General features: G+C 34.3%; 1 protein-coding gene across 1 annotated transcript in view; it reads right to left on the reverse strand.

Moving 5' to 3' along the window:
• Positions 1–1,441: 1,441 nt before the first annotated feature.
• LOC121408313 (transcription initiation factor TFIID subunit 1-like) overlaps positions 1,442–23,293 on the reverse strand; it is a 51,850-nt gene continuing 29,998 nt past the window's right edge. The window contains 25 exon segments of the mRNA XM_041599739.1: positions 1,442–2,424; positions 2,846–2,928; positions 3,468–3,671; positions 4,089–4,266; positions 4,873–4,992; positions 5,486–5,638; positions 6,299–6,391; positions 6,748–6,846; positions 7,250–7,358; positions 8,223–8,431; positions 8,926–9,106; positions 9,826–9,962; positions 11,593–11,787; positions 12,358–12,484; positions 13,037–13,212; positions 13,559–13,684; positions 14,995–15,018; positions 15,849–15,998; positions 16,411–16,619; positions 17,602–17,743; positions 18,324–18,438; positions 19,121–19,220; positions 19,223–19,310; positions 20,691–20,864; positions 21,667–21,840. Coding sequence (XP_041455673.1) covers positions 1,921–2,424; positions 2,846–2,928; positions 3,468–3,671; positions 4,089–4,266; positions 4,873–4,992; positions 5,486–5,638; positions 6,299–6,391; positions 6,748–6,846; positions 7,250–7,358; positions 8,223–8,431; positions 8,926–9,106; positions 9,826–9,962; positions 11,593–11,787; positions 12,358–12,484; positions 13,037–13,212; positions 13,559–13,684; positions 14,995–15,018; positions 15,849–15,998; positions 16,411–16,619; positions 17,602–17,743; positions 18,324–18,438; positions 19,121–19,220; positions 19,223–19,310; positions 20,691–20,864; positions 21,667–21,840 — 3,870 coding nt within the window. The 3' untranslated portion in view covers positions 1,442–1,920.

Below are 23,293 nucleotides of genomic sequence, written 5' to 3' on the forward strand. Positions count from 1 at the left end.
AGTAACTTTTTGGAAATCAACTTTGATTCTTTGTTGACAAATCAACAATTCTTGGCAAGATTATACTTTGTTTTATTTTTGATCCTTGGCAAAGATACTAACTGCCTTAAATGTCACCATGTATAAGATAAGACTTGGTCTCAAATCTTGGCTCATGGCTGAATCAGTTAATTATTTTCACTGCTAACAGGTGCATACCGCAATATCAAGTTTAGATGAGTTTCAGGTGGACACAAGGTGGCAGCAAACAAGAAAATAATACAAGGATTTCTATTTGTGTTGAGTTATGAGAAGCATGAAAGCTTGATATACATTTAAATGAAATCCCATCACAACAGCAAAGTTCATCAGGGGAATACTAGTAATCCACACAGAACCGCAGTTCTAATACAAGATTCATGAAAACAATATAATTTTTTTTCTTAGCCACATAAGATGCATTAAATATAAATTGCTACAACTTATTTCATTTTAAGGGAAACATTATTCACACAAGTATGAAATAATGAAAAAAATATGATTTTATGTAATACAAGTAACATAAGAAAACGGAAAGTGGGGATGTGACATCATCAGCCCATCTAATGAATATTCATGATGAGTGTTTTCACAAAATATTGCCAAACTTTAAACTTCAATAACTTTATTATTTCTTATCCGATTTTGATGAAATTTCCGGCGTTTTGCTCAGTGAATTCTACTCTATGTATTAAGATATAAATATTTTCAGCCTGGACCATCCCTTTAAAGCATCATCACAAAGGGGAGTTTGACATTTGTTTATAACAGAATTGTTCCTGACTACTTCAAAATAATGTGAGAGTAATATGTATATTGATGTTTATTTGAGATCATGTTTTATTTTTTACCTGATTGGACTATCCATGAAACAAATGCTTCTGGAGTGACGGAATGATGGACTCTATTGAAAATCAAGCAAAGCTATAGAGTTATAAGTGGATACATCTCAGACTTTTGGACGTTCTGAATTGTTTGATACTTACCACTGATACTTAACCCTAAAAGGCCCGGGGGGGGGGGGGATGGGGGGTGGTGGGGGATGCGGATTTCGCCCCCCTCGACATTTTTCATGATAAATTCACTGCGCGAAACGTTTCAACCGTGCCACTCGCGGACTTTATACTTTCAAATCTCGCCTAACTTTTGAAACCAAATTTGCAATGCCTGGGTATGCAGTAACAAAATTACGCAACATTGTTTAAGTGCATATCAGACCCAAAACGGTTAAAAAAAGTCAATTCATGTACAAATCCAATTGAAATTGTGTATTTAGCTAAAATTCATAAATGTATCATTATTTCTACTAATACTGATTTAACTTAATTACTTTTGTCTTGTTTATGATCAGAATTAAGTCTGCATCAATTTCCATAAAAAACAAAAACAAAAAGTCTATAAATTTTCATCGAAAACAATAAAAAAACCAAAAAGTCCAAAAACAAAGAAATCTAAAAACACAAGAAAAAAATTGTGATACCACATTTTTTTTGAAGTACATTTGATTGGGATCCTACAAAGAGTCTGTAAATAAAAAATTAGCGGTTTTGGGGCCGTATGATAGCTGATTAGAGCAAAGGTTTCATTTCATGCATAAATTAGCATAGTTAATTCAATGAAAGATCTTATTGTTTTAAAAAAAAAAACAGCCTTGTAGATTTTATCGCACACTACCACTGTGTAAAATTTTGCGGCGCTTGCGCAATTGAAGGCCGAGATCTCGTGGGGGGGCGGAATCCGTCCACCCCCCAGCTGTGAGATGGGTCCCGATAACCCAATTCTTTTAGGGTTAAATGTGTAACAGAAATAACCAGTAAATTATTAATTGACATCATGTGCAAGCAAGCCCTTTATGATAATCTTTCCTAAAACTGCCTTCTACACTCACAGAGGATCTTATTTTCATGTCTCTTCTTCAAGATCTACCATGTCATCATCATCTTCCTCATCCTCATCATTATCATCCTCACTATCTCCATCTTCTTTGACATCATCTATACTTTGTTCCCCGACATCGTCTTCCTCTTCCTCCTCATCCCCTATATCCGACTTCATTAGTCCCAATGATTGTGAAAGTGAGAGTCTATTATCATCTCTGACATCCATTGATTCCTCTTCCATCCAAACGGAACTCCTAGAATCATCATCATCCTCAAACATTGCAGCACGAGCCTCATCACCAAACATTCCTCCAATCATCATCGAAGCCGACATCGATGTCGATGCTCCCATATCTTCATCTTCCTCGTCGTGTTCTTCATCACTCAGCTTGTGGGATGGACCCTGTTTGCTCTCATCGTCATCAAACTCAAAGTCATCCTCATCATCTTCACTGTTATCTGGTGTGAGTTGGAGATCATTGACCAGGACACTGCTCTCATCGTGGAAACCTTCCATGGTTCGACTCTATTAAACAGATCATACAAATCAAAATATTATCATTCAGATATATCTTCACATGGAATTATAAGTACACCAAGTTTTGAAGTGAACAACTGATACTAAATTAAATCTTATGTTCTTTTCTGCTGAAACAGGATACTAAAATTCTGTTGAAACAGGATACTCAAAATTATTTCAACTTTATAACAATTTTTTATTCAATCCATATTTTGTGTACAAGGCATAAACCATCATCTAGGTTCCAACCATACGTGATTCTCATTCTGCGCTGGAAGAACAGTAAAGTTCATTCCGGAATAAAACGATTGATATCACAACCAGCAATACATTTGATACTTATCTTGAGTTCAACATGGTACAACTGATTGTAGATGCTCACACGTGAAATGAATTAAGCCAACATGTAATGATGTGTGCTACTCACATCTTCCCCTTCAATATCAATGTAGTCTCCTTCCAAGTCCCCCATACCATCTCTGTCACCACTAGCCAGACTATCCTCATATCCTGGATAAAAGAGATGAAGGTTTAATAGTGTTGCATAAAGGGTCGTTAAACAATGTCGCCTGGGCTTAACCCGCGATACGGACGATTAATAGCCCTGCACTCACCTCCGTGCATGAGTGAACATAATGCACCGCGCCCGCAATACCACAAAATATCTACCCCCGATGACCAAGAGTGCGACAAAGTCAGTTAAGAGTTCTGTGTCCGGAGAGTTCAGGTCAAGTCAAGTACGTGTTCAGCAGCAACAGTCAGGACCTCCAGACCGTGCTGGACACCATGTACTACTGAGGGATATTATACACCTTGGAGGGGCATTAATTCAGTAAGTGCCTCTCACTTCGTTTATTCAATAAAAGTATATTCATTTCAATGAGTTGTCAAAATGGACACATTCAAGACATCAACATAATGTTTCGAGCACAATTATATAAGTGGAATTCTATCATCAATATGAATTTATAAATATCATGTGTGAGTGATGGTGAATATTAGAGCAGTAGTTGTTCAGAATGGTGGTGCTGTTAAGGGGAAATACCTACCTTGCATACTATCATCATTGACACCACTCATTGGTGTATGAGGAGCAGCCCCTAGACTCTCTGTCTCAGCTCCCTTAAGAACAGCTTCCTGGGCGAGTGCTATGTCTCTCTCTAGTTGTGAGATATGTTCCTCATTCTCTAGAAGTTTACTCTTACATGTCTCCAAGACTTTTTCTGACACTGATGTCAACTGACTCTCCTTCCCTGCAAAATGAACCAAAATTAGTGTAATTAAACGTAATCTGGTAGATTGATATATTTTCTAGGATTAATTAATTTCAATATGACTCATACATTTACTGAACATTAAATCCAATATACCATAGCCACTTTGAACAGCAGAAGTTCGATATCTAAATCACTCATAGAATACCTGGTTCCTTACCGAGGATGCAACATTCTGATATGAAGTCTATCAGAAAGACAACAAAAGTTTTTGCTCTCTCTACAACACTCATAAAACAATTTTGCCAAATATAAAATACTTACATTGAGCTTCAAAATAGTTGTTTATTTTCAATAAAGATCAAATATTTTTGATAGTTTCGCAAAAGAGTATATGACAATAAAAACAAAGTGTTTCTCAAGGCTGGAGATACCATAAACTAGGCTTCATCTTACCATTGTACTGGATGCAGTTGTCACGGATACGCTCTACATGTTTGAGGAATTCCTCCGATGAATGGTAGTAATGCTTAGCGATGTTCTTTCTGATGGTTTCAAGATCCATAGGATGTTTGATGATCTTGTAATAATCTCTAACCTTCTTAGGGTTCACAGGATTGTGGAAAGGCCAGGACTGGAAAAAAATGCAGAGAAAATTAAAATGAAAGGATGTTGGTAATCCTTCACATTGTGTTGGCTGTAAATGACTGTTTCATGTCCTATGGTCTCGGAAAATTTCACCACCACCATAAGTTTATCTAAATGAGTTTGAATGAAATTAGTTAACAAGGGGAATGTTTCATCAACACTTGTCATTTAACAAGCTGTCAGATTTGACAACTATTTTTTTCTTTTGTTTTGATTGGTTGTGAGGTGTCTGAATATTACCACTGTAGGATAAATAATGTGACAAGTTATTTCATGAACAGTCCCCAGCTTGTGCAAACTGTATAAAAAGATTCAGGGACTCTAACATCAAGTAAATTCATAGTATGGGAGATAAGGGAGGTAATGCTTAGAAAAACTTATACATGACATTGTCTAGCAATGCAATAGCTAAATCCTAGACAACAAAGAAATTCACTTTCTAAAATTTGAGCACTGTGGCTATCAAAAGGGTAATTTTGATGTATCTGAATAAAAAATACAATCATATTTAAGCAAAGAAGAAAACATTCCAAGCAAAGGGGTCTTATCCTGAGAATTTATATATTTATAGATTACATATCAATCTCCTTACCTCTGGTACATGTTTGAGAGCTGTTAGAATGTTATCAAGGATGAATGAGAAAGCAAGCTGATCATCGTCACCTAGAAGAGGATTGATGGCCATCTCTAACCGAGAGAGTTTGTCAGTTTTCTGCAGAATTCGAAGATTAAAAATACATTTAGTTCTGGATGTGAATCGGAAAAATGGAGAAAACTGTTGCAAGGTGATTGTGAAAAGTTATTTATATAATACAGACAAGAACTGGTGTTTGTTGTAAAGTAATGGAATCACTAGAAATGATGAACTGACTTCATTCTTCAGAAGTTGACGTGTACTGTACACAGATAACTGTGTATATGACTGTACCCTCATGGAGTGGGGGGGGGGGGGTACTCTGTTCAAATTAGCACAGTGAAATCCCTAAATTTTTCATATTAATTCAAGACATTGCAAATTGAAATGTAGGCTTTATTTTCAAAATCTATTTTCTTCTTCAAAATTGAGATTTCTAGACATGTATGTGATGGGATTAAAGCATGGATTCACCCAAGTAGCCAATGTAAAAGGAAAAAAATTCTCAGGTATACCCTATTAAAGACATAATGAGGATACATACATCTATTTGTTTCTCACAAACACTTACCTCTTGCATCTTTTTCTGTGCCATGAGAAGCATATTCTTAGCGACCATGGTGAGCGGACTCATCTCTCCGTTGTAGAGGATACTGTTATCAACAATCTGATTAATGTCTGATTCAAACTGATCCCTTGAGGCATACCGATGCTTGCGAACATTCTGTGGACAAAGACATTATTATATGTAAAGGTGTCATGGTCAATTTAATGTTATAATAATAATAATTATACTTGCTTATATAGCGCTTAATACTTACTTTGTCATAAGTCTCTAAGCGCTCTACAGTATATGCAGCATAATTACCCTGGCTTTAGCAGTGCAGCTGTTACGCGCGCTGCGTTTCAAGGAATAAATTCCTGCCAGGTACCCATTTACCTCACCTGGGTTGAGTGCAGCACATTGTGGATCATTTACGCCATTGTTGGGATTCGAACCCACGACCCTCTGTTTCAGAGTCCAGAGACTAATCCACTGGGCCACAATGCTCCACTTTTATACGTCGATAAGTCAATAATCCATACATTGATGTATCAATTATTTATCTCTCTTTAACTGGCAAAAAATCTGGGGAACTTAAAACAGATGTAAAAAATTACCAGTTATTCTATGCTATTTGTCATCTTTGTATTCATACATATGCATTTCCTGAAAGTGGGAACACACTGGACATGAGTCAAAATAGCTTATTAAACATTTGATACTATAAAAATCACAACCTTTCTTGTGAGTTTAAGTGTTGTTGTTTTTTTTAGAATATGAATTATGATTGCTTATATGTTTTCACAACGTTTAGATCCATGCATGATGGTAAATTCTTACATCTCTGATAGTTTGGAGGGCTATAGGTTTGCTGACAATCTTGTAGTAATCAGGAAACTTCCTCTTCTCAACTGCAGTATGAAATGGTTGAGTCTGAAAGAAAATAATGAAATATATCTATCAGAGGAATAACCAGTACTTACCTGTTTAATAAAGGATTATAGAGGGGAGGTGAAAACAAAGTTCCAAGATTATATTATACAAGTAGAAACAAACTATAGTTACTTGAAGGAGATGTAATCTATAGAGTTCATGAATTGATGTTTGCTTTAACTAATTACTTGGTATTTGTGATATCACCTTTTAAGAAAAAAAAATCAACAATAATGTTAATCTACAAAGACTAAATTTCAATTTTAGAAGATGGAAATCAATACGTGATTTAACACTTAACCAGAGTCACCGATCATGCTTAAATTTGGGCAAAACCTATGATCAGGGTGACTTACATAGGGTAATTCCCTGATTGCATTCAGGATCTCCTCTAAGATACCACTCATGATGACCTGAGGATCAGCTCTACGTCTGTTCTTTGATTGCTTGGGTCTCTGTAATTAAATACAATGGAAGATAAAAGCAATTATATTGACAATACTAAATTAGTTATAACTTCTGGGAAGTGGTATCAGTAGTATGTTATGAAGACATTTTTGTGAACAGATGAATCAAATAGAATCAATCTTTAATCAATATTTATTGGGTCTCTGCCATGAAGAACAAAGTAAGTTACAAGTAATTTAATCAACAATATTCAATTCACATAATTATAGCTCCTCAGAATTAGTATTAGCAGTATGTTATGAAGTACATTTTTGTGAAGATATATACTAAATTGAATCAACCTGTTTAACTTTAAAATAATGAGGACAAAGAGTATGCTCTGATCAATTGGGTCAAGCTAAATATAATGATACTATCCTTAAAGTATTATAATGTGACATGTATATTTACCTTGAGGTAATCACAGTGTGGTTCAGGGTTGACTCTCCTTTTCTTTGTCTGTTTGATATTCTCCTTAGGAAACCTGAGAACCAACGACTGTCTTCTGATCTTATCAGCACTGAAATGAAGGAAGGAAATCAAAGGTATGTTGAAAATCAGGGCATAGACCCAATTAAATTGCCATGTGTGGATGAATAATACATCGGTCATAATTTGATCTACGGCAGCCGTACGGCGAGTCGAAAACAGCCATTTTATTCATTTTTTTATACAAACAATCTATATGTAGCTGGTACAAAAATGTTAAAAACGGCCGTTTTCAACTCGCCGTACAGCCGCCAATGAGCAAATGTGACCGAGGTATAAGTTCTCTCATTGGGCCTTTCATGCCAAAATTTACAGAAGCAAAAGGAAAACACTACAGTATCAAACTCTATGATCTCTTGACTATTAGCTTGTAGTTTTCAATAATGCTGCTGACTAAATAAATGGAAGAAAAGCAAGGGGAGGTAAAAAAAAAGACTGCATATTAATATGATGATGGAAAGAAAAAGGGGTTGATGGAAAATAGTAAGAGATCGCCCCCCTTGAATGTAATGAAAGATGAGTATCATGATCATTATTAAAATTACAAAATAAGAAATAAAAAAGAGTGCATGATTAAGGGGCAGAATCTTATCTTGACTTGTTGCTGGAATATTAACCAGGCAATAGAAACTGCAAATAAATTGTGCATTGACAGGTTAATATTCAATAATTTTTATAAACTGATGGTCCTTATATAGAGATAGTCACTTCAGCAATGGCCAATTTCATAAACACTTTTTACATTAACCAAGGCACGATTTCTATATGAAGTTTACTGTCAGCCAATGAAATGAAATGATTTCAGTAGCTTTAAGATTTCATTGTATATTTCATATTATAACAAGTTTTATGAAATGGGACCCAGGTTTAACTGTATCAACAAATCAGGACTTACTGGGCAATAACTCTTCTATCAAGGAGAATCTTTGTTCCTTCCGTTTTGACCAATTCATCATCACCAAGCTGTTTCTCTTCTTCATGTTCCTGTTCCTGCGTCATAGCAACTGTAATAGGAGCTGGTTTCTCAGAGTCTTCTTTCTTATATCTTGGACAATCCTTGTTGGTTCTCATATGACCTATCAGACCACATGCTCCACACTTCATCTAAACAGACACGCACAGAACAAAAAAATATGATTAATAATGATTATAACAAAGCAACTTATGCAGGGCAGTTATCAACTCTGCAGAGTGCTTAAGGAGCCGTTTAGTTACTAAATTACTTGGGTCAGGTGTAATAAGGAGTTTCTTGTCAAAGGAAATTGAATACTATACCACAATGCTTCCACATATTAGGATTCTACATATTCTTGTATTTATCATCACTTTCATTGTCATCATCATCTTCATCATTATCACCATCGTCATTGTCGTTGTCATCATCAACATCATCATCTTCATCTTCATCATCATCATCATCATCGTCATTGTCATCTTTTTGACCATCATCATAACCACCCTCTTACTCCTCATCATCGCCCATGACAGCAGCACTATGTAAAATGGATTAATGAGCTATACAAGTTGCATTATTGTTATAATTATTTATTCTGTGATTATATCTCTCATTCATGATAAAAAAGACTTTATATTGTTACCTTCAGGTCAGGTTTCTCCTTCTTTTTCTTTGGTTTCTTGATTGCCTTTGGTTTAGGATTAACCTTCTCTTTCTCCATCTTCTCCTGGTTTCTTTTAATCCTTCTGAGCTGTTCTTGGATTCTTCTTCTCTCCTTCTTCATCTCTTCTCTATGACGCTCATCATGTAAGGCAAACTGACGACTGTTGGGAGATAAAAAGACAGAGTAAAGCATGTTCAGGGATAATGAATCCTTTTTTGCCAAGTGAAGAACAAAAGGTGATAGCTCCAATTACAATTCGCCCCCTCGACGGCAGGGGGCAAACAAATTTTTTGACACACTTTTCTATTGTCTCTTCAAACTTTTTCACATTTCCTAGGGAGGGAAACAAATGAATTCACTTATGCTAAATAATGCTCAGTGTTAACTTTAATTAACATAACATAATATAGTTTTGAAATTGTGTGGACAAAGTCATGATATCATAATAATTTGATCATGATGCAATTACTTTTGTAATATTAAGTCATGATTTCTTTATGATCTCACAAGTCATACTAAATGATGTCAATAGTTTGTTCACCTAAAACTTAATCCACTTGAACTTTTTATCAGAAGTGGTCAAGGGGAAAGATAAAATTTATAAAATAAAAATCAGAGCAAGCAATAAGTATATTACAACAAAATGATAATATTGGAATATGAAGATAAGAGGGAAATTGAGATTAGGGGGGGGGGGGAAGCAATTGATTAATTAATCAGATTAATATCTTATAGCAGTAAACAAACAACAAGCTTAATACCAATCCATTTAAAGCAATCAGATGAAATATAGGCAAATCAAGACAAAAGCACATTGCTAACATGAGGGTATGAATGTTAAGTTAAAATACAGTAAGGATGGAAGAGTATACCACTTACATGTATGATTCATCTTTTGTTTGTCTAATCCTGACGTATGTATCAATAACTTCTTGTCTTCTGACTGTCTCTACTCTCACATACTCCTTACCATCCTCTCCTTTAAAGGTTCTATGAATCTTTAATCTACGTCCAGACTAATAAACAAACAAACACACAAATATGATTTTAGTATCATATGGAAAATTCTCAAAATGTTTAAAATAAAATCTTGACACTTTACTGATATTTTTCTCATGGCGTTCATGTCTGCTTAAACATACATGTACAAATCAAGAAATAAACTAATGATGGCTTACATAACTTTAAGACAAGAAAGGATATGGGCGGTGTTGTCAATTTGTGTTTTTATTCTCTGGCAATTAACCCATTAAACCCTACGCCCTAGACTGTAACAAGGACCGATAGAAATGTGTACTATAATGAAATCATTTTTTTCTTCAACAGTTCAAACGTTTATATACTATCTAACATCATGATGGTCAGCGCTATGATTCTATGAAAGGCTTTGAGATCAAGATGATATACAAATGAATACAAAGATTAATTATATCTTTGTTTTGATTTTAGGACCTTGGAATTGTGTCATAACATGCTTTTTGTTCATTCAGTTGCTATCCTTTATTTACCATGCTTACAATGTTGTGGGAGCTGCACTTGTACAAGGCATTTTTAGATTATATCATGCACTTCCCCATTTCATTGTCATGTTTACTTTTACTTTTGCCTTTACTATCAATTAAAGAAATATTTTTCAGATTATAAATCAGGCATAAATGCAAAGATCTATGGTGGCATTGCAAAGAAAATGTTATAGAGTAGGGGAAGGCGGGGTAAGTTGTGACAGTTTTTGCTTTTGGCATGTTAGAATTGATATGATTAATAATCTTGTCGAAATAAGTACCTTGCCTTGAAATTTAATTCTTCTGATATATTTTCCACCTATATATAACTTTCTATCCCCACACTGAAAGTCATCGTGACCTTTGAAAAAAACGATGTCAAATGGCTCAACTTGCCCCATATATGGGGTAAGTTTGAGCCACCTTCTGGGGTAAGTTGAGCCACAAAAACTATGTACAAAATGTATGAGGGGAGAACCAGCATGTCAATTTTTTGTTTGAAGTCTTTTCACTTGCTAATTCTCTATAAATACGAACATCCTTTAAAAGGAAAAGAGCAGTCATGTAAATTTGCTCCTTTCAGCCAGCATTTCAATCGATTTTTATGGTTTGTTTGTTTTTTAAGATACATTACCATAGGAATTACCATGGCTCAACTTGCCCCATGCTGTTTGGCTCAACTTACCCCAGTCTGAACTTAGTGTGATAATTTTGTATCCACACATTTATTATGCATCCATCATATAAAAGACTATGACAAGAATAAAGATCCATACCTGGACTAATAATGTTGTTATCATGTCTTTATTATATTTAAAGACGTGTGTGTTTATAAAGCACTTATCTATTTCACATTCTTTTTTACTTTTTTGGCTGAAATTCATATTTTTCCCTCTAAAAAACTATTTTTTGTTTCAAAGTTGAAAACAATATGGTGGGGTTAGGGGTTATGCTATGGGTCATCAATACATGACACCACCACAATGTCTGACTCATTCATTACTGGCCTGGAGCTGGTGGCTCAACTTGCCCCTATGCTCAACTTACCCCGCCTTCCCCTATTCCTTTCTGAAAGCTTCAGATGCTACAAAAGCATCGAGTATAACCAGGTAAATACATAGTTATAAATTATCAGTCATCTTACCAGAGAGGAGGCAAAGCTATGTACTGATCCTGTATCATCATCCTTGCCTGGTACAGGTGTATTGGTCCTACTTCCTTTAGAGGTAGAAGGTCCAGAACCATCCTTACCCCCCTTAGGTAGACCACTATTGGAATCCTCACCCATTATCATACGTTGAAGCTCCAGTCTCTCAGCTTCCTCACGCTCATGGGATAACTAAAGAAAGTAATTTCACAAATAGCTTTTAACTTCGAATTCAACAAGAAATGATTAAGGAAACAAACACATTATCCTACAATACAAACACATGTGCTAAAGAATAATAGCACTAAATGGAAAGAAACTATTGCTATCAATATGAGAGAATAATTCTATTGAATTAACAGATTTTTTTGAAGATCAACAATAGTAAATCCACCTTGTCTGGCTAACACTTTTCTTTTAAACAGTCCTGTGGGGTTGTTTACACTGACTGATTTGTCAGCCTTGGCAATTTTAGTGAAAACTGGTTTCTGACTGTTACTTAAGTAATTGCCTGAGTCGGAGTTTTGTCAGTGCTGTCTAGATTCATGAAATAATTTCTGTAATATTTTATACTGGAATAAAAACATAAAAAACTCATCCATCTCTTCCCAAATGAAATCGAGTCTATAAAATCAGTTGATATTAAACTTATCATTCAAGGTATTTTCCATGGAATGAGAATAGGGATGATTTTAAATCCATCCAGCATCATACTTTTTATACACCCAAATGATATGAGAAAGCAAATATTAATGAGTTTACCTGTGAGCTTGTTTTCTTGCTAGATAACATGACCTCAATATTCTTTCCCATCTCTTCAAAGTCACTATCTTCTCCTTCTCCTGAACTACTCTCCTCATCGGTTGATACCTCTGTGTTGGATAATACTCTGAAATGTTGAAATAAATTTTTAGTACTTGAAATACAACTTCAACAATATAACCATCTACGGATATTGATTTGATAGCATTCCATCGATGAAGTAATTTAGGGCTACATCATACAAATGCCTAGACATTTAGAAATGTTAGAAAACACAAATGATCTGTAAACATATTACTGTAAATAATTCAATCCATAATTTTGTAGTTCCCACAGCATTTGTACAGGAATCATCTCATCTCAGTGGGCAACTATTAAAAATCAAAATCAATAACAAGAAACAATCCTGCCATTCTATACACATTTGCTATTTTAAGAAGACATAAAAAAATAAGCTAAAGTTATTTGTAGTTAATAAACCTTTTGTATCTTTGTATCAACTAAAGACCCTTAAAATAATTAAACATATAAATAAAATTATGTATATATACACATTATCATGAAAATTTGATTGAAAACTTTCTTTGCTAATTAAATTTGTATGAACTTTATAGCACAGAAACACTTATTCCATGAAAGGCAAATTGAATTCATGCAAATGGTGACACAATTAACTCACTTGCTCTGCAGATCAAATATACGTTGGCATTCCTCCTTGTAGCGTTCATGATGCTCAGCGATTCCAAACCTATTTCCTCTGGCAAACTTAGATGTGGTGCTATCCCCCGTCCTGGCTTGTTGAGTAGAGTAGGTCCTGACGACATCAATCACTTCCCAACGAGATAACTTCTTGATCTGTCATTTTGTTACATGATGTACAATACCACATATCAAAACAATACTCTTAATAGTGGTGAGAAATACAAATTGCAACATACTTGTAATAGTTATGTTGTATGGTTTACAAAATCAAATTGTTTCTTACAATCCAATAAATGGGAGTACACTTTGAACATGTTTGTGCTTAGAAAGAGTTAAAGTAAGAATCACCAAATAATATTTTTTTAAGTTCAACAAACTATGAACTATATTGATATGATCAGTGAACAATATGAAAAAGTTATTTTGATAAAAATCCTGTTGATACAACATTTTAACAACCTTTGAATTTAATGATCATAAACAAGAAGTTATTGCTTACATCTTCTTCAGCAATACCAAAGTTACGGAGTAGCTGTTTAGCTTGCTTCAGGTTGAGCCTTCTGAGATCAGCATCTGTTCCTGTCACTGTCTTCTTGGGTTGGGTTGGTTTCTCAATCTCATCTTGCTGTAAATCAAAGACATGATCAAATATGAATCATCATTTTCAATACCAATCTTCACTATGGTTTACATCAGCATGCAAAGTTATTAAGAAAAATACAGGTTAGATATGGACTAGTTCTGTTCATGAACCATATTTTGCAACCCCCCCCCCAAAAAAAAAGCTCCAATGATAAATGATGCATACAAAGCTATTTCATCACATAAACAAGAAGAAAATGAAAGTGAATCAGAAATAACTAAACTTACTCATTCAGAGATCAAAATGTAAATCTAATTAGAGAACATACACTATCATAATGATCTCTTATTAACCACTCTGAAAAATTAACAATACCTTTACCAATAATTTTTTCTTTATCATTTATCATAACTCTGATTCCAAACAGCATTCACATACATACAGAGAAAGGGATTATGTTAAAATAGTTTCAAACAAGAACAGACTGTATTATTACATGATACAACCTGTATTTGGATTTATAAAAAGTACAGACATGTATGCAGAAACTTTAATGATTCTTGATCGCTTATACCCTATACCTACATCTATCCTTGTCCTATCTTGTAAATGTCTAAATAAATTCCTGTTGAGCTTAGCCGTCCAGCCATCTTCAAAGGACAAGTCCCAGTACCAAGATACTGGGGAGATCTGGCTCACTCTATGACCTTCCACCTCTCGAGGTTTGCGGCCACGACGACGCTCATGAAAGGTAAGGGTGGTGGGGGATAGCTAGGGGTGGGAATGGATGAATGAAGCAGTGAGGTGAAAGAGTAGTGCAGGAGGTCATGCAAGAAAACAGCACACAAACAAACACAGCAAAGAAAAGTTATATTCACTGAGCAAATGATATGTGAGAAATGATGAATTCAAGGGTGAATGTCAGAAAAGAGTGCATACATCAAAATATGAAAACACATACTGCAAGATATGCATAAATATTATGACATAAACTGACAAGAAATCTATCTAAAAAGGAGAGTTGGAAGATAGAGTCGGAAATTTGACATGATGGTTGGAGGATGTTGAAAAGACAGGATAGGATCAGGTATTGAGATAGAATGGTGATGATGGTGGTGATTGTTGGAGGCGATGGTGGTATTGGTAGTAGCACAATGTGATGGTAGTGTTTCAATTGCAGACAAATTCAAACAAAACGCCAAACTCACCACACACAATCAGAATGAAAAGTGAATATTTTCTCTATTTTTTTCTTATTATCCACAAATATGTATTAATTGTGAAGTCTGTGAGATTGATTTGGTAAAACCAGATAAAGCCACAACAATACTGTGATGTCTTGTAAAACTTACCATAAGGCTCTCAGGGAGATCACCCTGATAATAACAGAAGGGAGTTGATATATGAATATTGGACTCATTTTCAATACAACCACCATAACTATACATTAGCAACTGGCAGAACCAAAACATTTTATTTGTGTGTACTTTTTAGCATACATTGAACAAATTTTAGTGTAAGTCTGCAATAAAAACTGGATTTTTGCAAGCACCCACATTTGAGTTTGAATTATAAGTTTGACTCAAAATGACAAAATTGTTGGCATGAAGAGGGCATCAATCAAATTAAGGAAGTTCATTGATTCTTAGTACAGTTTTTGAAGCAGTAGTGCAGACATGATAATAAAGTACTTTGAAATGAAAGATTTACAATGCAAAAGCTCAATGAAAGCAAAAAAAAGTCATGCACCCAGTCATTCACCATATTACATGCATTTAAAATGATTGGGAGAAGGGGTACATACATGCTACATGTACGTCAAAGATTGGGTTGTATGGGTGCCATGCAGTTAATGTACTTATAGTTGGATGATTTGTAATATTGTAATATCTCATATTAAAACTAATAATTTCCTACTATAAGCAGGAGGAACAGATCATAATAGATCATCAATTAATAGGATTAATAAATAGATCTTTTTCATAAAGATTATAAATTTATCATCTCGAAAAACTATTTCAATCTGTCCCTCAGCTGATCTATTCTACAATATTTAATACAGTGTGTCAGCAAAAACCATCTGGACAATGCAACAAAAGCAGGAAGCTGATGGCTGCACTAATTTTGGTGATGAACAGGCTGTCTATGGGAGGTGCAGGAAACTATTCTATTACAGGTATGGTCTTAGATTTTGCTGATATCATACCTTCTGTTGCGTAGGTTTATTAGGAACCTTGATGTAAGAGAATCCCTCTCCACATCCCGTTGGATCAGCCACACCCGTCACTGCCAGCAGACACTTGCCTTTCATTGCAGCAATGAAAGCACGAGTTGTATTCCACGGAGCTGTTTTGACCTGCGGACACAAATATGCAAAATATATGAGTAAAAAATTACTAAAACTTATAAACACGCTTTTATCCATGTTCATTTAATCCACTGGATACACTGTTTTTCTTCATAGAAACAGGAGATCGTGTCAAACTCATTGCTAATGATGCAGTGCCTAACAGATTGCCATGCACATCAGTAAAAATGAAGGAGCAAATATGCGCCACTTAGAAAGTGATTATGATGACTGACAATTAATCAATGATTAAATCTATTTTTACAACATTATGATGAAATGTGCTAATATTCTGAAGAGAAGAGATAAAAAACTACACCATTAGAATGTTTTGGGGTTAAGCCATACCTATCTGTAAAATACAAATTCCACAATTCTCCCAATATAATACAAACAAATAACACAAAAATAATCATCTAACCTCATCATCTATCTTTTGATTATCATCTTCATCATCATTGTCCGGAGCAAAGAATGATTTTTCTCCATAGCCAGCATCCTTGAGTCTCTGTTCTGCGGCCTGCATACTGTAATAGGCACAGCATTGCTCAGGTGATACCATGGCACGGATCTCTTCTTCTGATGGAAGACGGAAATCTGGTTTCATCACCCACCAGTTAGAGTCCAAACCTAATATATTCATGGTTGAAAGAGAAAAGATAAAAGCTGATACAATCAATTACTAATTTCATCAAGCGATTATGGATTTTATACACATTATGTGTGTTTTAAAGATTGGAAAATAAAATCATTTTGAACTGAATTGAATTTCAGATACAATGAAAGGAAATGCAAGGTGATTATCATGATGCTTTTAACATAGTTGGTTAGCTTTAGTTATAACATCTTCGGTTGAATGGACCATATGAGACTTTGGATTCACAGATGATGAACAAATTAAACTATATGTTTTCTGGGTATTCCTCAAGTGTCTGTGCACCTAATCATTTAACTTAAGATTTAACATTTATTTTTCTTTATTTCACAAAAATTTCAGTTGATAATGTTTATTATATTCTTATGAATAAGTGTGCTAATCATTTTCCTGGAAAAAACCTTGGCCAGTCATTTTCAGAACAAAACAATGGCACCCATTCACTTTACACATGATTCAGGGATTTTGATAAGAAAATCTGCATTTTTAGGCCATCAAATGAAATGCCTAAAATTTAATTTTTATTTTTCCTCCATGTCAGATTTTTTTTCAATGAAAATCAGTCAATGAATTGCAGGTGTAAAATTTGACGTCATTGCGCATCTTCTTTTATTGGAATCGCGCAGATATGCGTATGCGCAGACAAGGGGCACTGCGCAGACTTAGGGGGCATTACCACACTCTCTCTTACCCTTGCTTTCTGTTTTAATATATGCAAGAAAATATATTATAAATATAGCACTATTTACACATATGATAGCCAAGATTGATTCTCCAATCAGGATAGCAAATTAGCAAAGCAAAAATGATTTACTACTATGGCTTATATTGAAAAGAAATATTTTCACTCAATACATTGTAATGCCATCTATTATTCAAAGAAATTTATTTTGAATTATACGCGATTCAAATTACAAAAAGTAAATGATAATGAGGGCATTATATAAATTGATTTACCAGTTCTCTTGAAATCAGCACACAGTTTGAGTCTTTTCCTAATACTGCTTTCAGAGTGAGTTGGGAATGCTTTCTTGATGTCTTCCATTTTGATCCTACGAGGACGATCAATGCTCTTCAAGAACAGCCGGTATATGAATACCTGATAAATATAGGATTGAAGAAGAAATGCATCATCATCATCATCATCATTATCATCATCATCACTATCATCATCGTCACCATCATCATCGTCAACACCATCCGTATCATCACATTATCATCATCATCATCATCACAATCATCTTCATCATGATAACCATCATTACAATCATGATCAATATTATCATAGTCATCATCATCAATCATCATCATCATGATCACCATCAATATAATCATGATCAACATTATATTGTTATACAATATTATCATAGTCATCATCAATATTATCATCATCATCAGCATCATCACAATCACCATTGTCAACACCATCATTATCATCATCATCATCATCATCATCATCATCATCACAATCATCTTCATCATGAAAACCATCATTACAATCATGATCAATATTATCATAGTCATTGCCATTGTTGTCATCCTCATCATAATAACTATCATTATAATCATGGTCAACATCATCATTGCCATCATTATCATCACCATCACACCAAACAGTTGACATACAATCATAATCTTGACCATCATTCCCTACCAATCATCACTAACTGTAATCTTACCTGTAAGAAATCCCTAATATGATTATTAGATTTCTTGGAGTTCGGACCAGGGACCTCTAAAAGAGGATATTGCTGGCCAACAGTGAAGATATCATTCAATGCACGGATGTGATACCTATTTGAAAGTAAATCATCAAAATGAATATATTCAAATATTTAGCTTCAGTATCATAAATTGCATCATGTAAAAAACTAAGAAGAAACAAGGTCATGACAACTGTCACTATACTATCATGTGACACAGGGTCACTGCTTACACTCTGGATTTTTGGTGAAGCAACATCACTTTTAAAAAGGAAGGATATGTTGATGTGTAAAATGTAAGGCAATAGATGGGGGCAAACAAGATTAGCCTCTTGTCAAAATGATATATGTTCTTCTATGTATTCAAGTAGCATTTGAATAATAAAGATGAAAGCTTTACATGTAAAGTACTAAAGTGTGACATCATAGTTTTCTCTTTATGCATTTCAACATTTGTCAGACCATATTTCAGTAGTACATGATGAAAATCCTCCACACACCAAATTTGACATAAATTGGTACATGGTGGCTCGTAATAAGGCTAAGTGAATACCCAATGTTTGAAAAAGGGCTAAATAACACTTATTTCAATTGGGCTAAGTAGGTTTTAATATGGCCATGTCCTGGGCCCCAGCAGACAGATTTCTAATAAGTTAAGGTTGTCAAATGTTTTTTCATCAAACTTTGTTGAGATGTGGTATAATAATTCTAAAATATTAATAAAAAACAAAAATTTTGTCATGTCGACATTGTGGTATACTTAAGGATCTTACCTGTGTCTTGTTCTGATGAGAAGGAAGTCTGTAGCTGGGACCTTGTGTTTGTAAAGTGGAGCTCTGAAGAGATTGTTCTCAAATGCTTGAAGAGACTGACGGGTCTCAATGAACCAAGGAATGGTGAGCTGTGGACGTTGACCGTCTCACCGTATTCATACAATGGTGGTTTGGCATCTGAGCTTGGTTTCTATTATTAAATCAATATCAATTAGATGGAAAAGATGCTATCTTATACTGTTAACACCTAATTGAAGAGCGAAGAAATCACACATATTCATAAAGATTATAAACAATTTGAAAAGAATTTGATCAATATCAAATCACTTATATGACTCACTTACCTAATATTGCGTTAAATCATTTTCAAAAATCAAAGCAGACTTTGGATACATTCAAAGCGTATATGAAATATTATCAAGTCTAAAGAAAATTTATTTTTCAAACTTTAATGTTAATCAAATGGAAAGATGACATCTGATACTGTTAAAACTTAACGGAAAAGGAAATAAATCACAAATACTTATAAAGATATGAAAAATTTGACAAGAATTTGATCAATATCAAATCACTAATCACTCGCTTACCTAATATTGCGTTAAATCATTTTCAAAAATCAAAGCAGACTTTGGATACATTCAAAGCGTATATGAAATATTATCAAGTCTAAAGAAAATTTATTTTTCAAACTTTAATGTTAATCAAATGGAAAGATGACATCTTATACTGTTAACACCTAATTGAAGAGCGAAGAAATCACACATATTCATAAAGATTATAAACAATTTGAAAAGAATTTGATCAATATCAAATCACTTATATGACTCACTTACCTAATATTGCGTTAAATCATTTTCAAAAATCAAAGCAGACTTTGGATACATTCAAAGCGTATATGAAATATTATCAAGTCTAAAGAAAATTTATTTTTCAAACTTTAATGTTAATCAAATGGAAAGATGACATCTGATACTGTTAAAACTTAACGGAAAAGGAAATAAATCACAAATACTTATAAAGATATGAAAAATTTGACAAGAATTTGATCAATATCAAATCACTAATCACTCGCTTACCAAATTGTATTATGTAATACCATTTTTTCAAATTCTGTATGAAATTTTTGCAAGTCTTAAGAAAATCTTTTTTTCAAACTTTGAATTCATTGTTGAATAAAAAGAAAAGAATAGAAAAACAACAAACTTGTATCTTAAGATACATGTTGCATGAAAGAATTGATCTTAAATCTAATAATTATTGGTAAAATTGAAATTACATTAAATTTTCAAAAGAATTGGTTAATTAGAATGATATAACAGGTACTACAATTTTTCTAAGGTTAGAATTAAAAAAAAAAAATTCACAATAATTCACATCATTCATCAGACAGACTTCCTGATGAAAATCAGTTAAGATGACTGTACTTTGTTTTATAGGAAGATCTTGACTTTCATTGATTTATATGAATTGAAAATAGAAGATCAAATCAATTGACATTTATAAAAAATTTCAAAGGACTTCTAAAACCAGAGCATCTTTTCAGTACTATGTGTGCCCATCAATGACTTACCCTCTTGTAGTAGTTAGTGATGCGCGTTGCCATGCCAACCTGCATCATCTGTGGTGGGTATTCTTCACAGTATTCAGTCATAATAAGATGACCATCCATACCAGTTAGATCTTCTACTGTTCTCATAAAGAACATCTCACCTCCTCCTGAGGCTTGTCTCTCTTGCTCCCTTTGCTGTCAAGTAAAAAAAAAAATTTTTATTAAAAAATGCATTCTAAATCCCATGAGAGGGTTGTTTAATTTCATTCATGATCAAATATATTTTTTTCATTTGCAGCTATAATTGCAAACCTTGAAGTCAGATAGGAATTACCTGAGATTGTTCAGCTAATTGGTCACTTGAATGCTGCAATAATAAAGACTAAATCAGAAGTAAATGCTTAGGTTAACACTAAAGGATTTGATTCTATTTTCTTGTTTATACGAAGAATCGTAAAGCTCTCACAATAGCATCGCTTGAGCAGTTCATAAAATGAAATGCAAAATAAGGATCACACATACAAAAAGGTTGATAATTCCATGGAATTGCCCTTATGTATTTTAATATTTTAAATCACTTTCTCTCCATGTAAGGCAAACTTTTTCTAAAAGAAACACATCCCACTTTGGCATTGTTAGCCATGACATTAAATCACCTTTTCTAATATTAATATCCAATAGATGGGTAAAGTCAAGAATGAAGGGACACAATAAAGAGATTTAGCATTTTTACCTAAAAATGTTAAATGGCATACATGTACAATAATTTCACCACTGAATGAGGAACATGATGATTCCTGGACTATTCATGAAAATAGGAGTAGCTAGTACTGAATGTACTGATATGGAAACACGGCAGGTATGTCTTCCTTTAAAACAGACTTCACCTTACCCTTGCTTTCTGTTTGATCCTCCTAACGAGAGGGAATACTCCATGAGGTCCTGGAGCTGAGATATCACCAAAGTTATATTTCTTGATGTGAGGATTCTATCTTACCCTTGCTTTCTGTTTGATCCTCCTAACGAGAGGGAATACTCCGTGAGGTCCTGGAGCTGAGATAGCACCAAAGTTATATTTCTTGATGTGAGGACGATGCCAACCACGGAGTTTGATGGGACCCATGTGGGTTGGGAAGTACGGCTGACGAAGCTCTACTGAAGCGGTGGAGTGCTAGGGAGATACAAGACATGAGGATTAGCTGATGATATGCATTTCTATTTAGCATCTCTACTGAGCTATATATTGAGGAAGGAGTTGAGATATCTGAGAAATAAGTTTTGTTTTTACAAATTGGAGGACTACTGTATGACTACGTTACAATTTATTACACACATTGCACATTTGAGATCCTTGTGCTTTAAGTACTCTCTAAGACAGTGATAGCTCCACAATTAAAAACTGGAATGCCTCTGGCCGTCTCACCTGCATCATGCGGTTCAATATAGCAGCAGTGCTGACTTTGAATACTACTCTAACTCACACAAGATGTTCAGTGATACATGGTTACTCTTACATGTATGTCTACTTTTTATGAACTAGACCAATTGATAAACTTACAGAGATATGATGGTTATTCAACAAAAAACCCCAACATGGCCAAAGTTCATTGACCGTACATGACCTTTGACCTTGATCATGTTACCTGAAACTCGCACAGAATGTTCAGTGATACTTGATTACTCTTATGTACAAGTTTCATGAATCAGATCCATAAACTTTCAAAGTTATGATGGTAATTCAACAGATACATCTAATTCGGAGAAAGTTCATTGACCTTTGACCTTGGTCATGTGACCTGAAACACGCACAAAATGTTCAGTGATACTTGATTACTCTAATGTCCAAGTTTAATGAACTAGACCAATAAACTTTCAAAGTTATGATGGTAATTCAACAGATACCCCCGATTCGGCCAAAGTTCACTGACCCTAAATGACCTTTGACCTTAATCATGAGACTTGAAACTTGCACAAAATGTTCAGTGATGCTTGATTACTATTATGTCCAAGTTTCATGAATCAGATCCATAAACTTTCAAAGTTATGATGGGAATTCAACAGATAACCCCAATTCGGCCAAAGTTCATTGACCCTAAATGACCTTTGACCTTGGTCATGTGACGTGAAACTCATGCAGGATGTTCAGTGATACTTGATTAACCTTATGTCCAAGTTTCATGAACTAGGTCCATATATTTTCTAAGTTATGATGACATTTCAAAAACTTAACCTCAGGTTAAGATTTCGATGTTGATTCCTCCAACATGGTCTAAGTTCATTGACCCTAAATGACCTTTGACCTTGGTCATGTGACATGAAACTCTAATAGGATGTTCAGTAATACTTGATTAATCTTATGGCCAAGTTTTATTAACTAGGTCCATATACTTTCTAAGTTATGACGTCATTTCAAAAACTTAACCTCAGGTTAAGATTTGATGTTGACGCCGCCGCCGCCGCCGTCGGAAAAGCGGCGCCTATAGTCTCACTCTGCTTCGCAGGTGAGACAGTGATAGCTCCACAATTAAAAACAGAAAAACAAAGTCATACTTTAATGTATTAATCATATTATGTTTCTCTTTTTCATGTCATTGGAGCTAGAACATACATTGCAGGATTGTATT

Source organism: Lytechinus variegatus, chromosome 1, assembly GCF_018143015.1.
Source record: "Lytechinus variegatus isolate NC3 chromosome 1, Lvar_3.0, whole genome shotgun sequence".
In the NCBI taxonomy this organism is placed as follows: Eukaryota; Metazoa; Echinodermata; class Echinoidea; order Temnopleuroida; family Toxopneustidae; genus Lytechinus; species Lytechinus variegatus.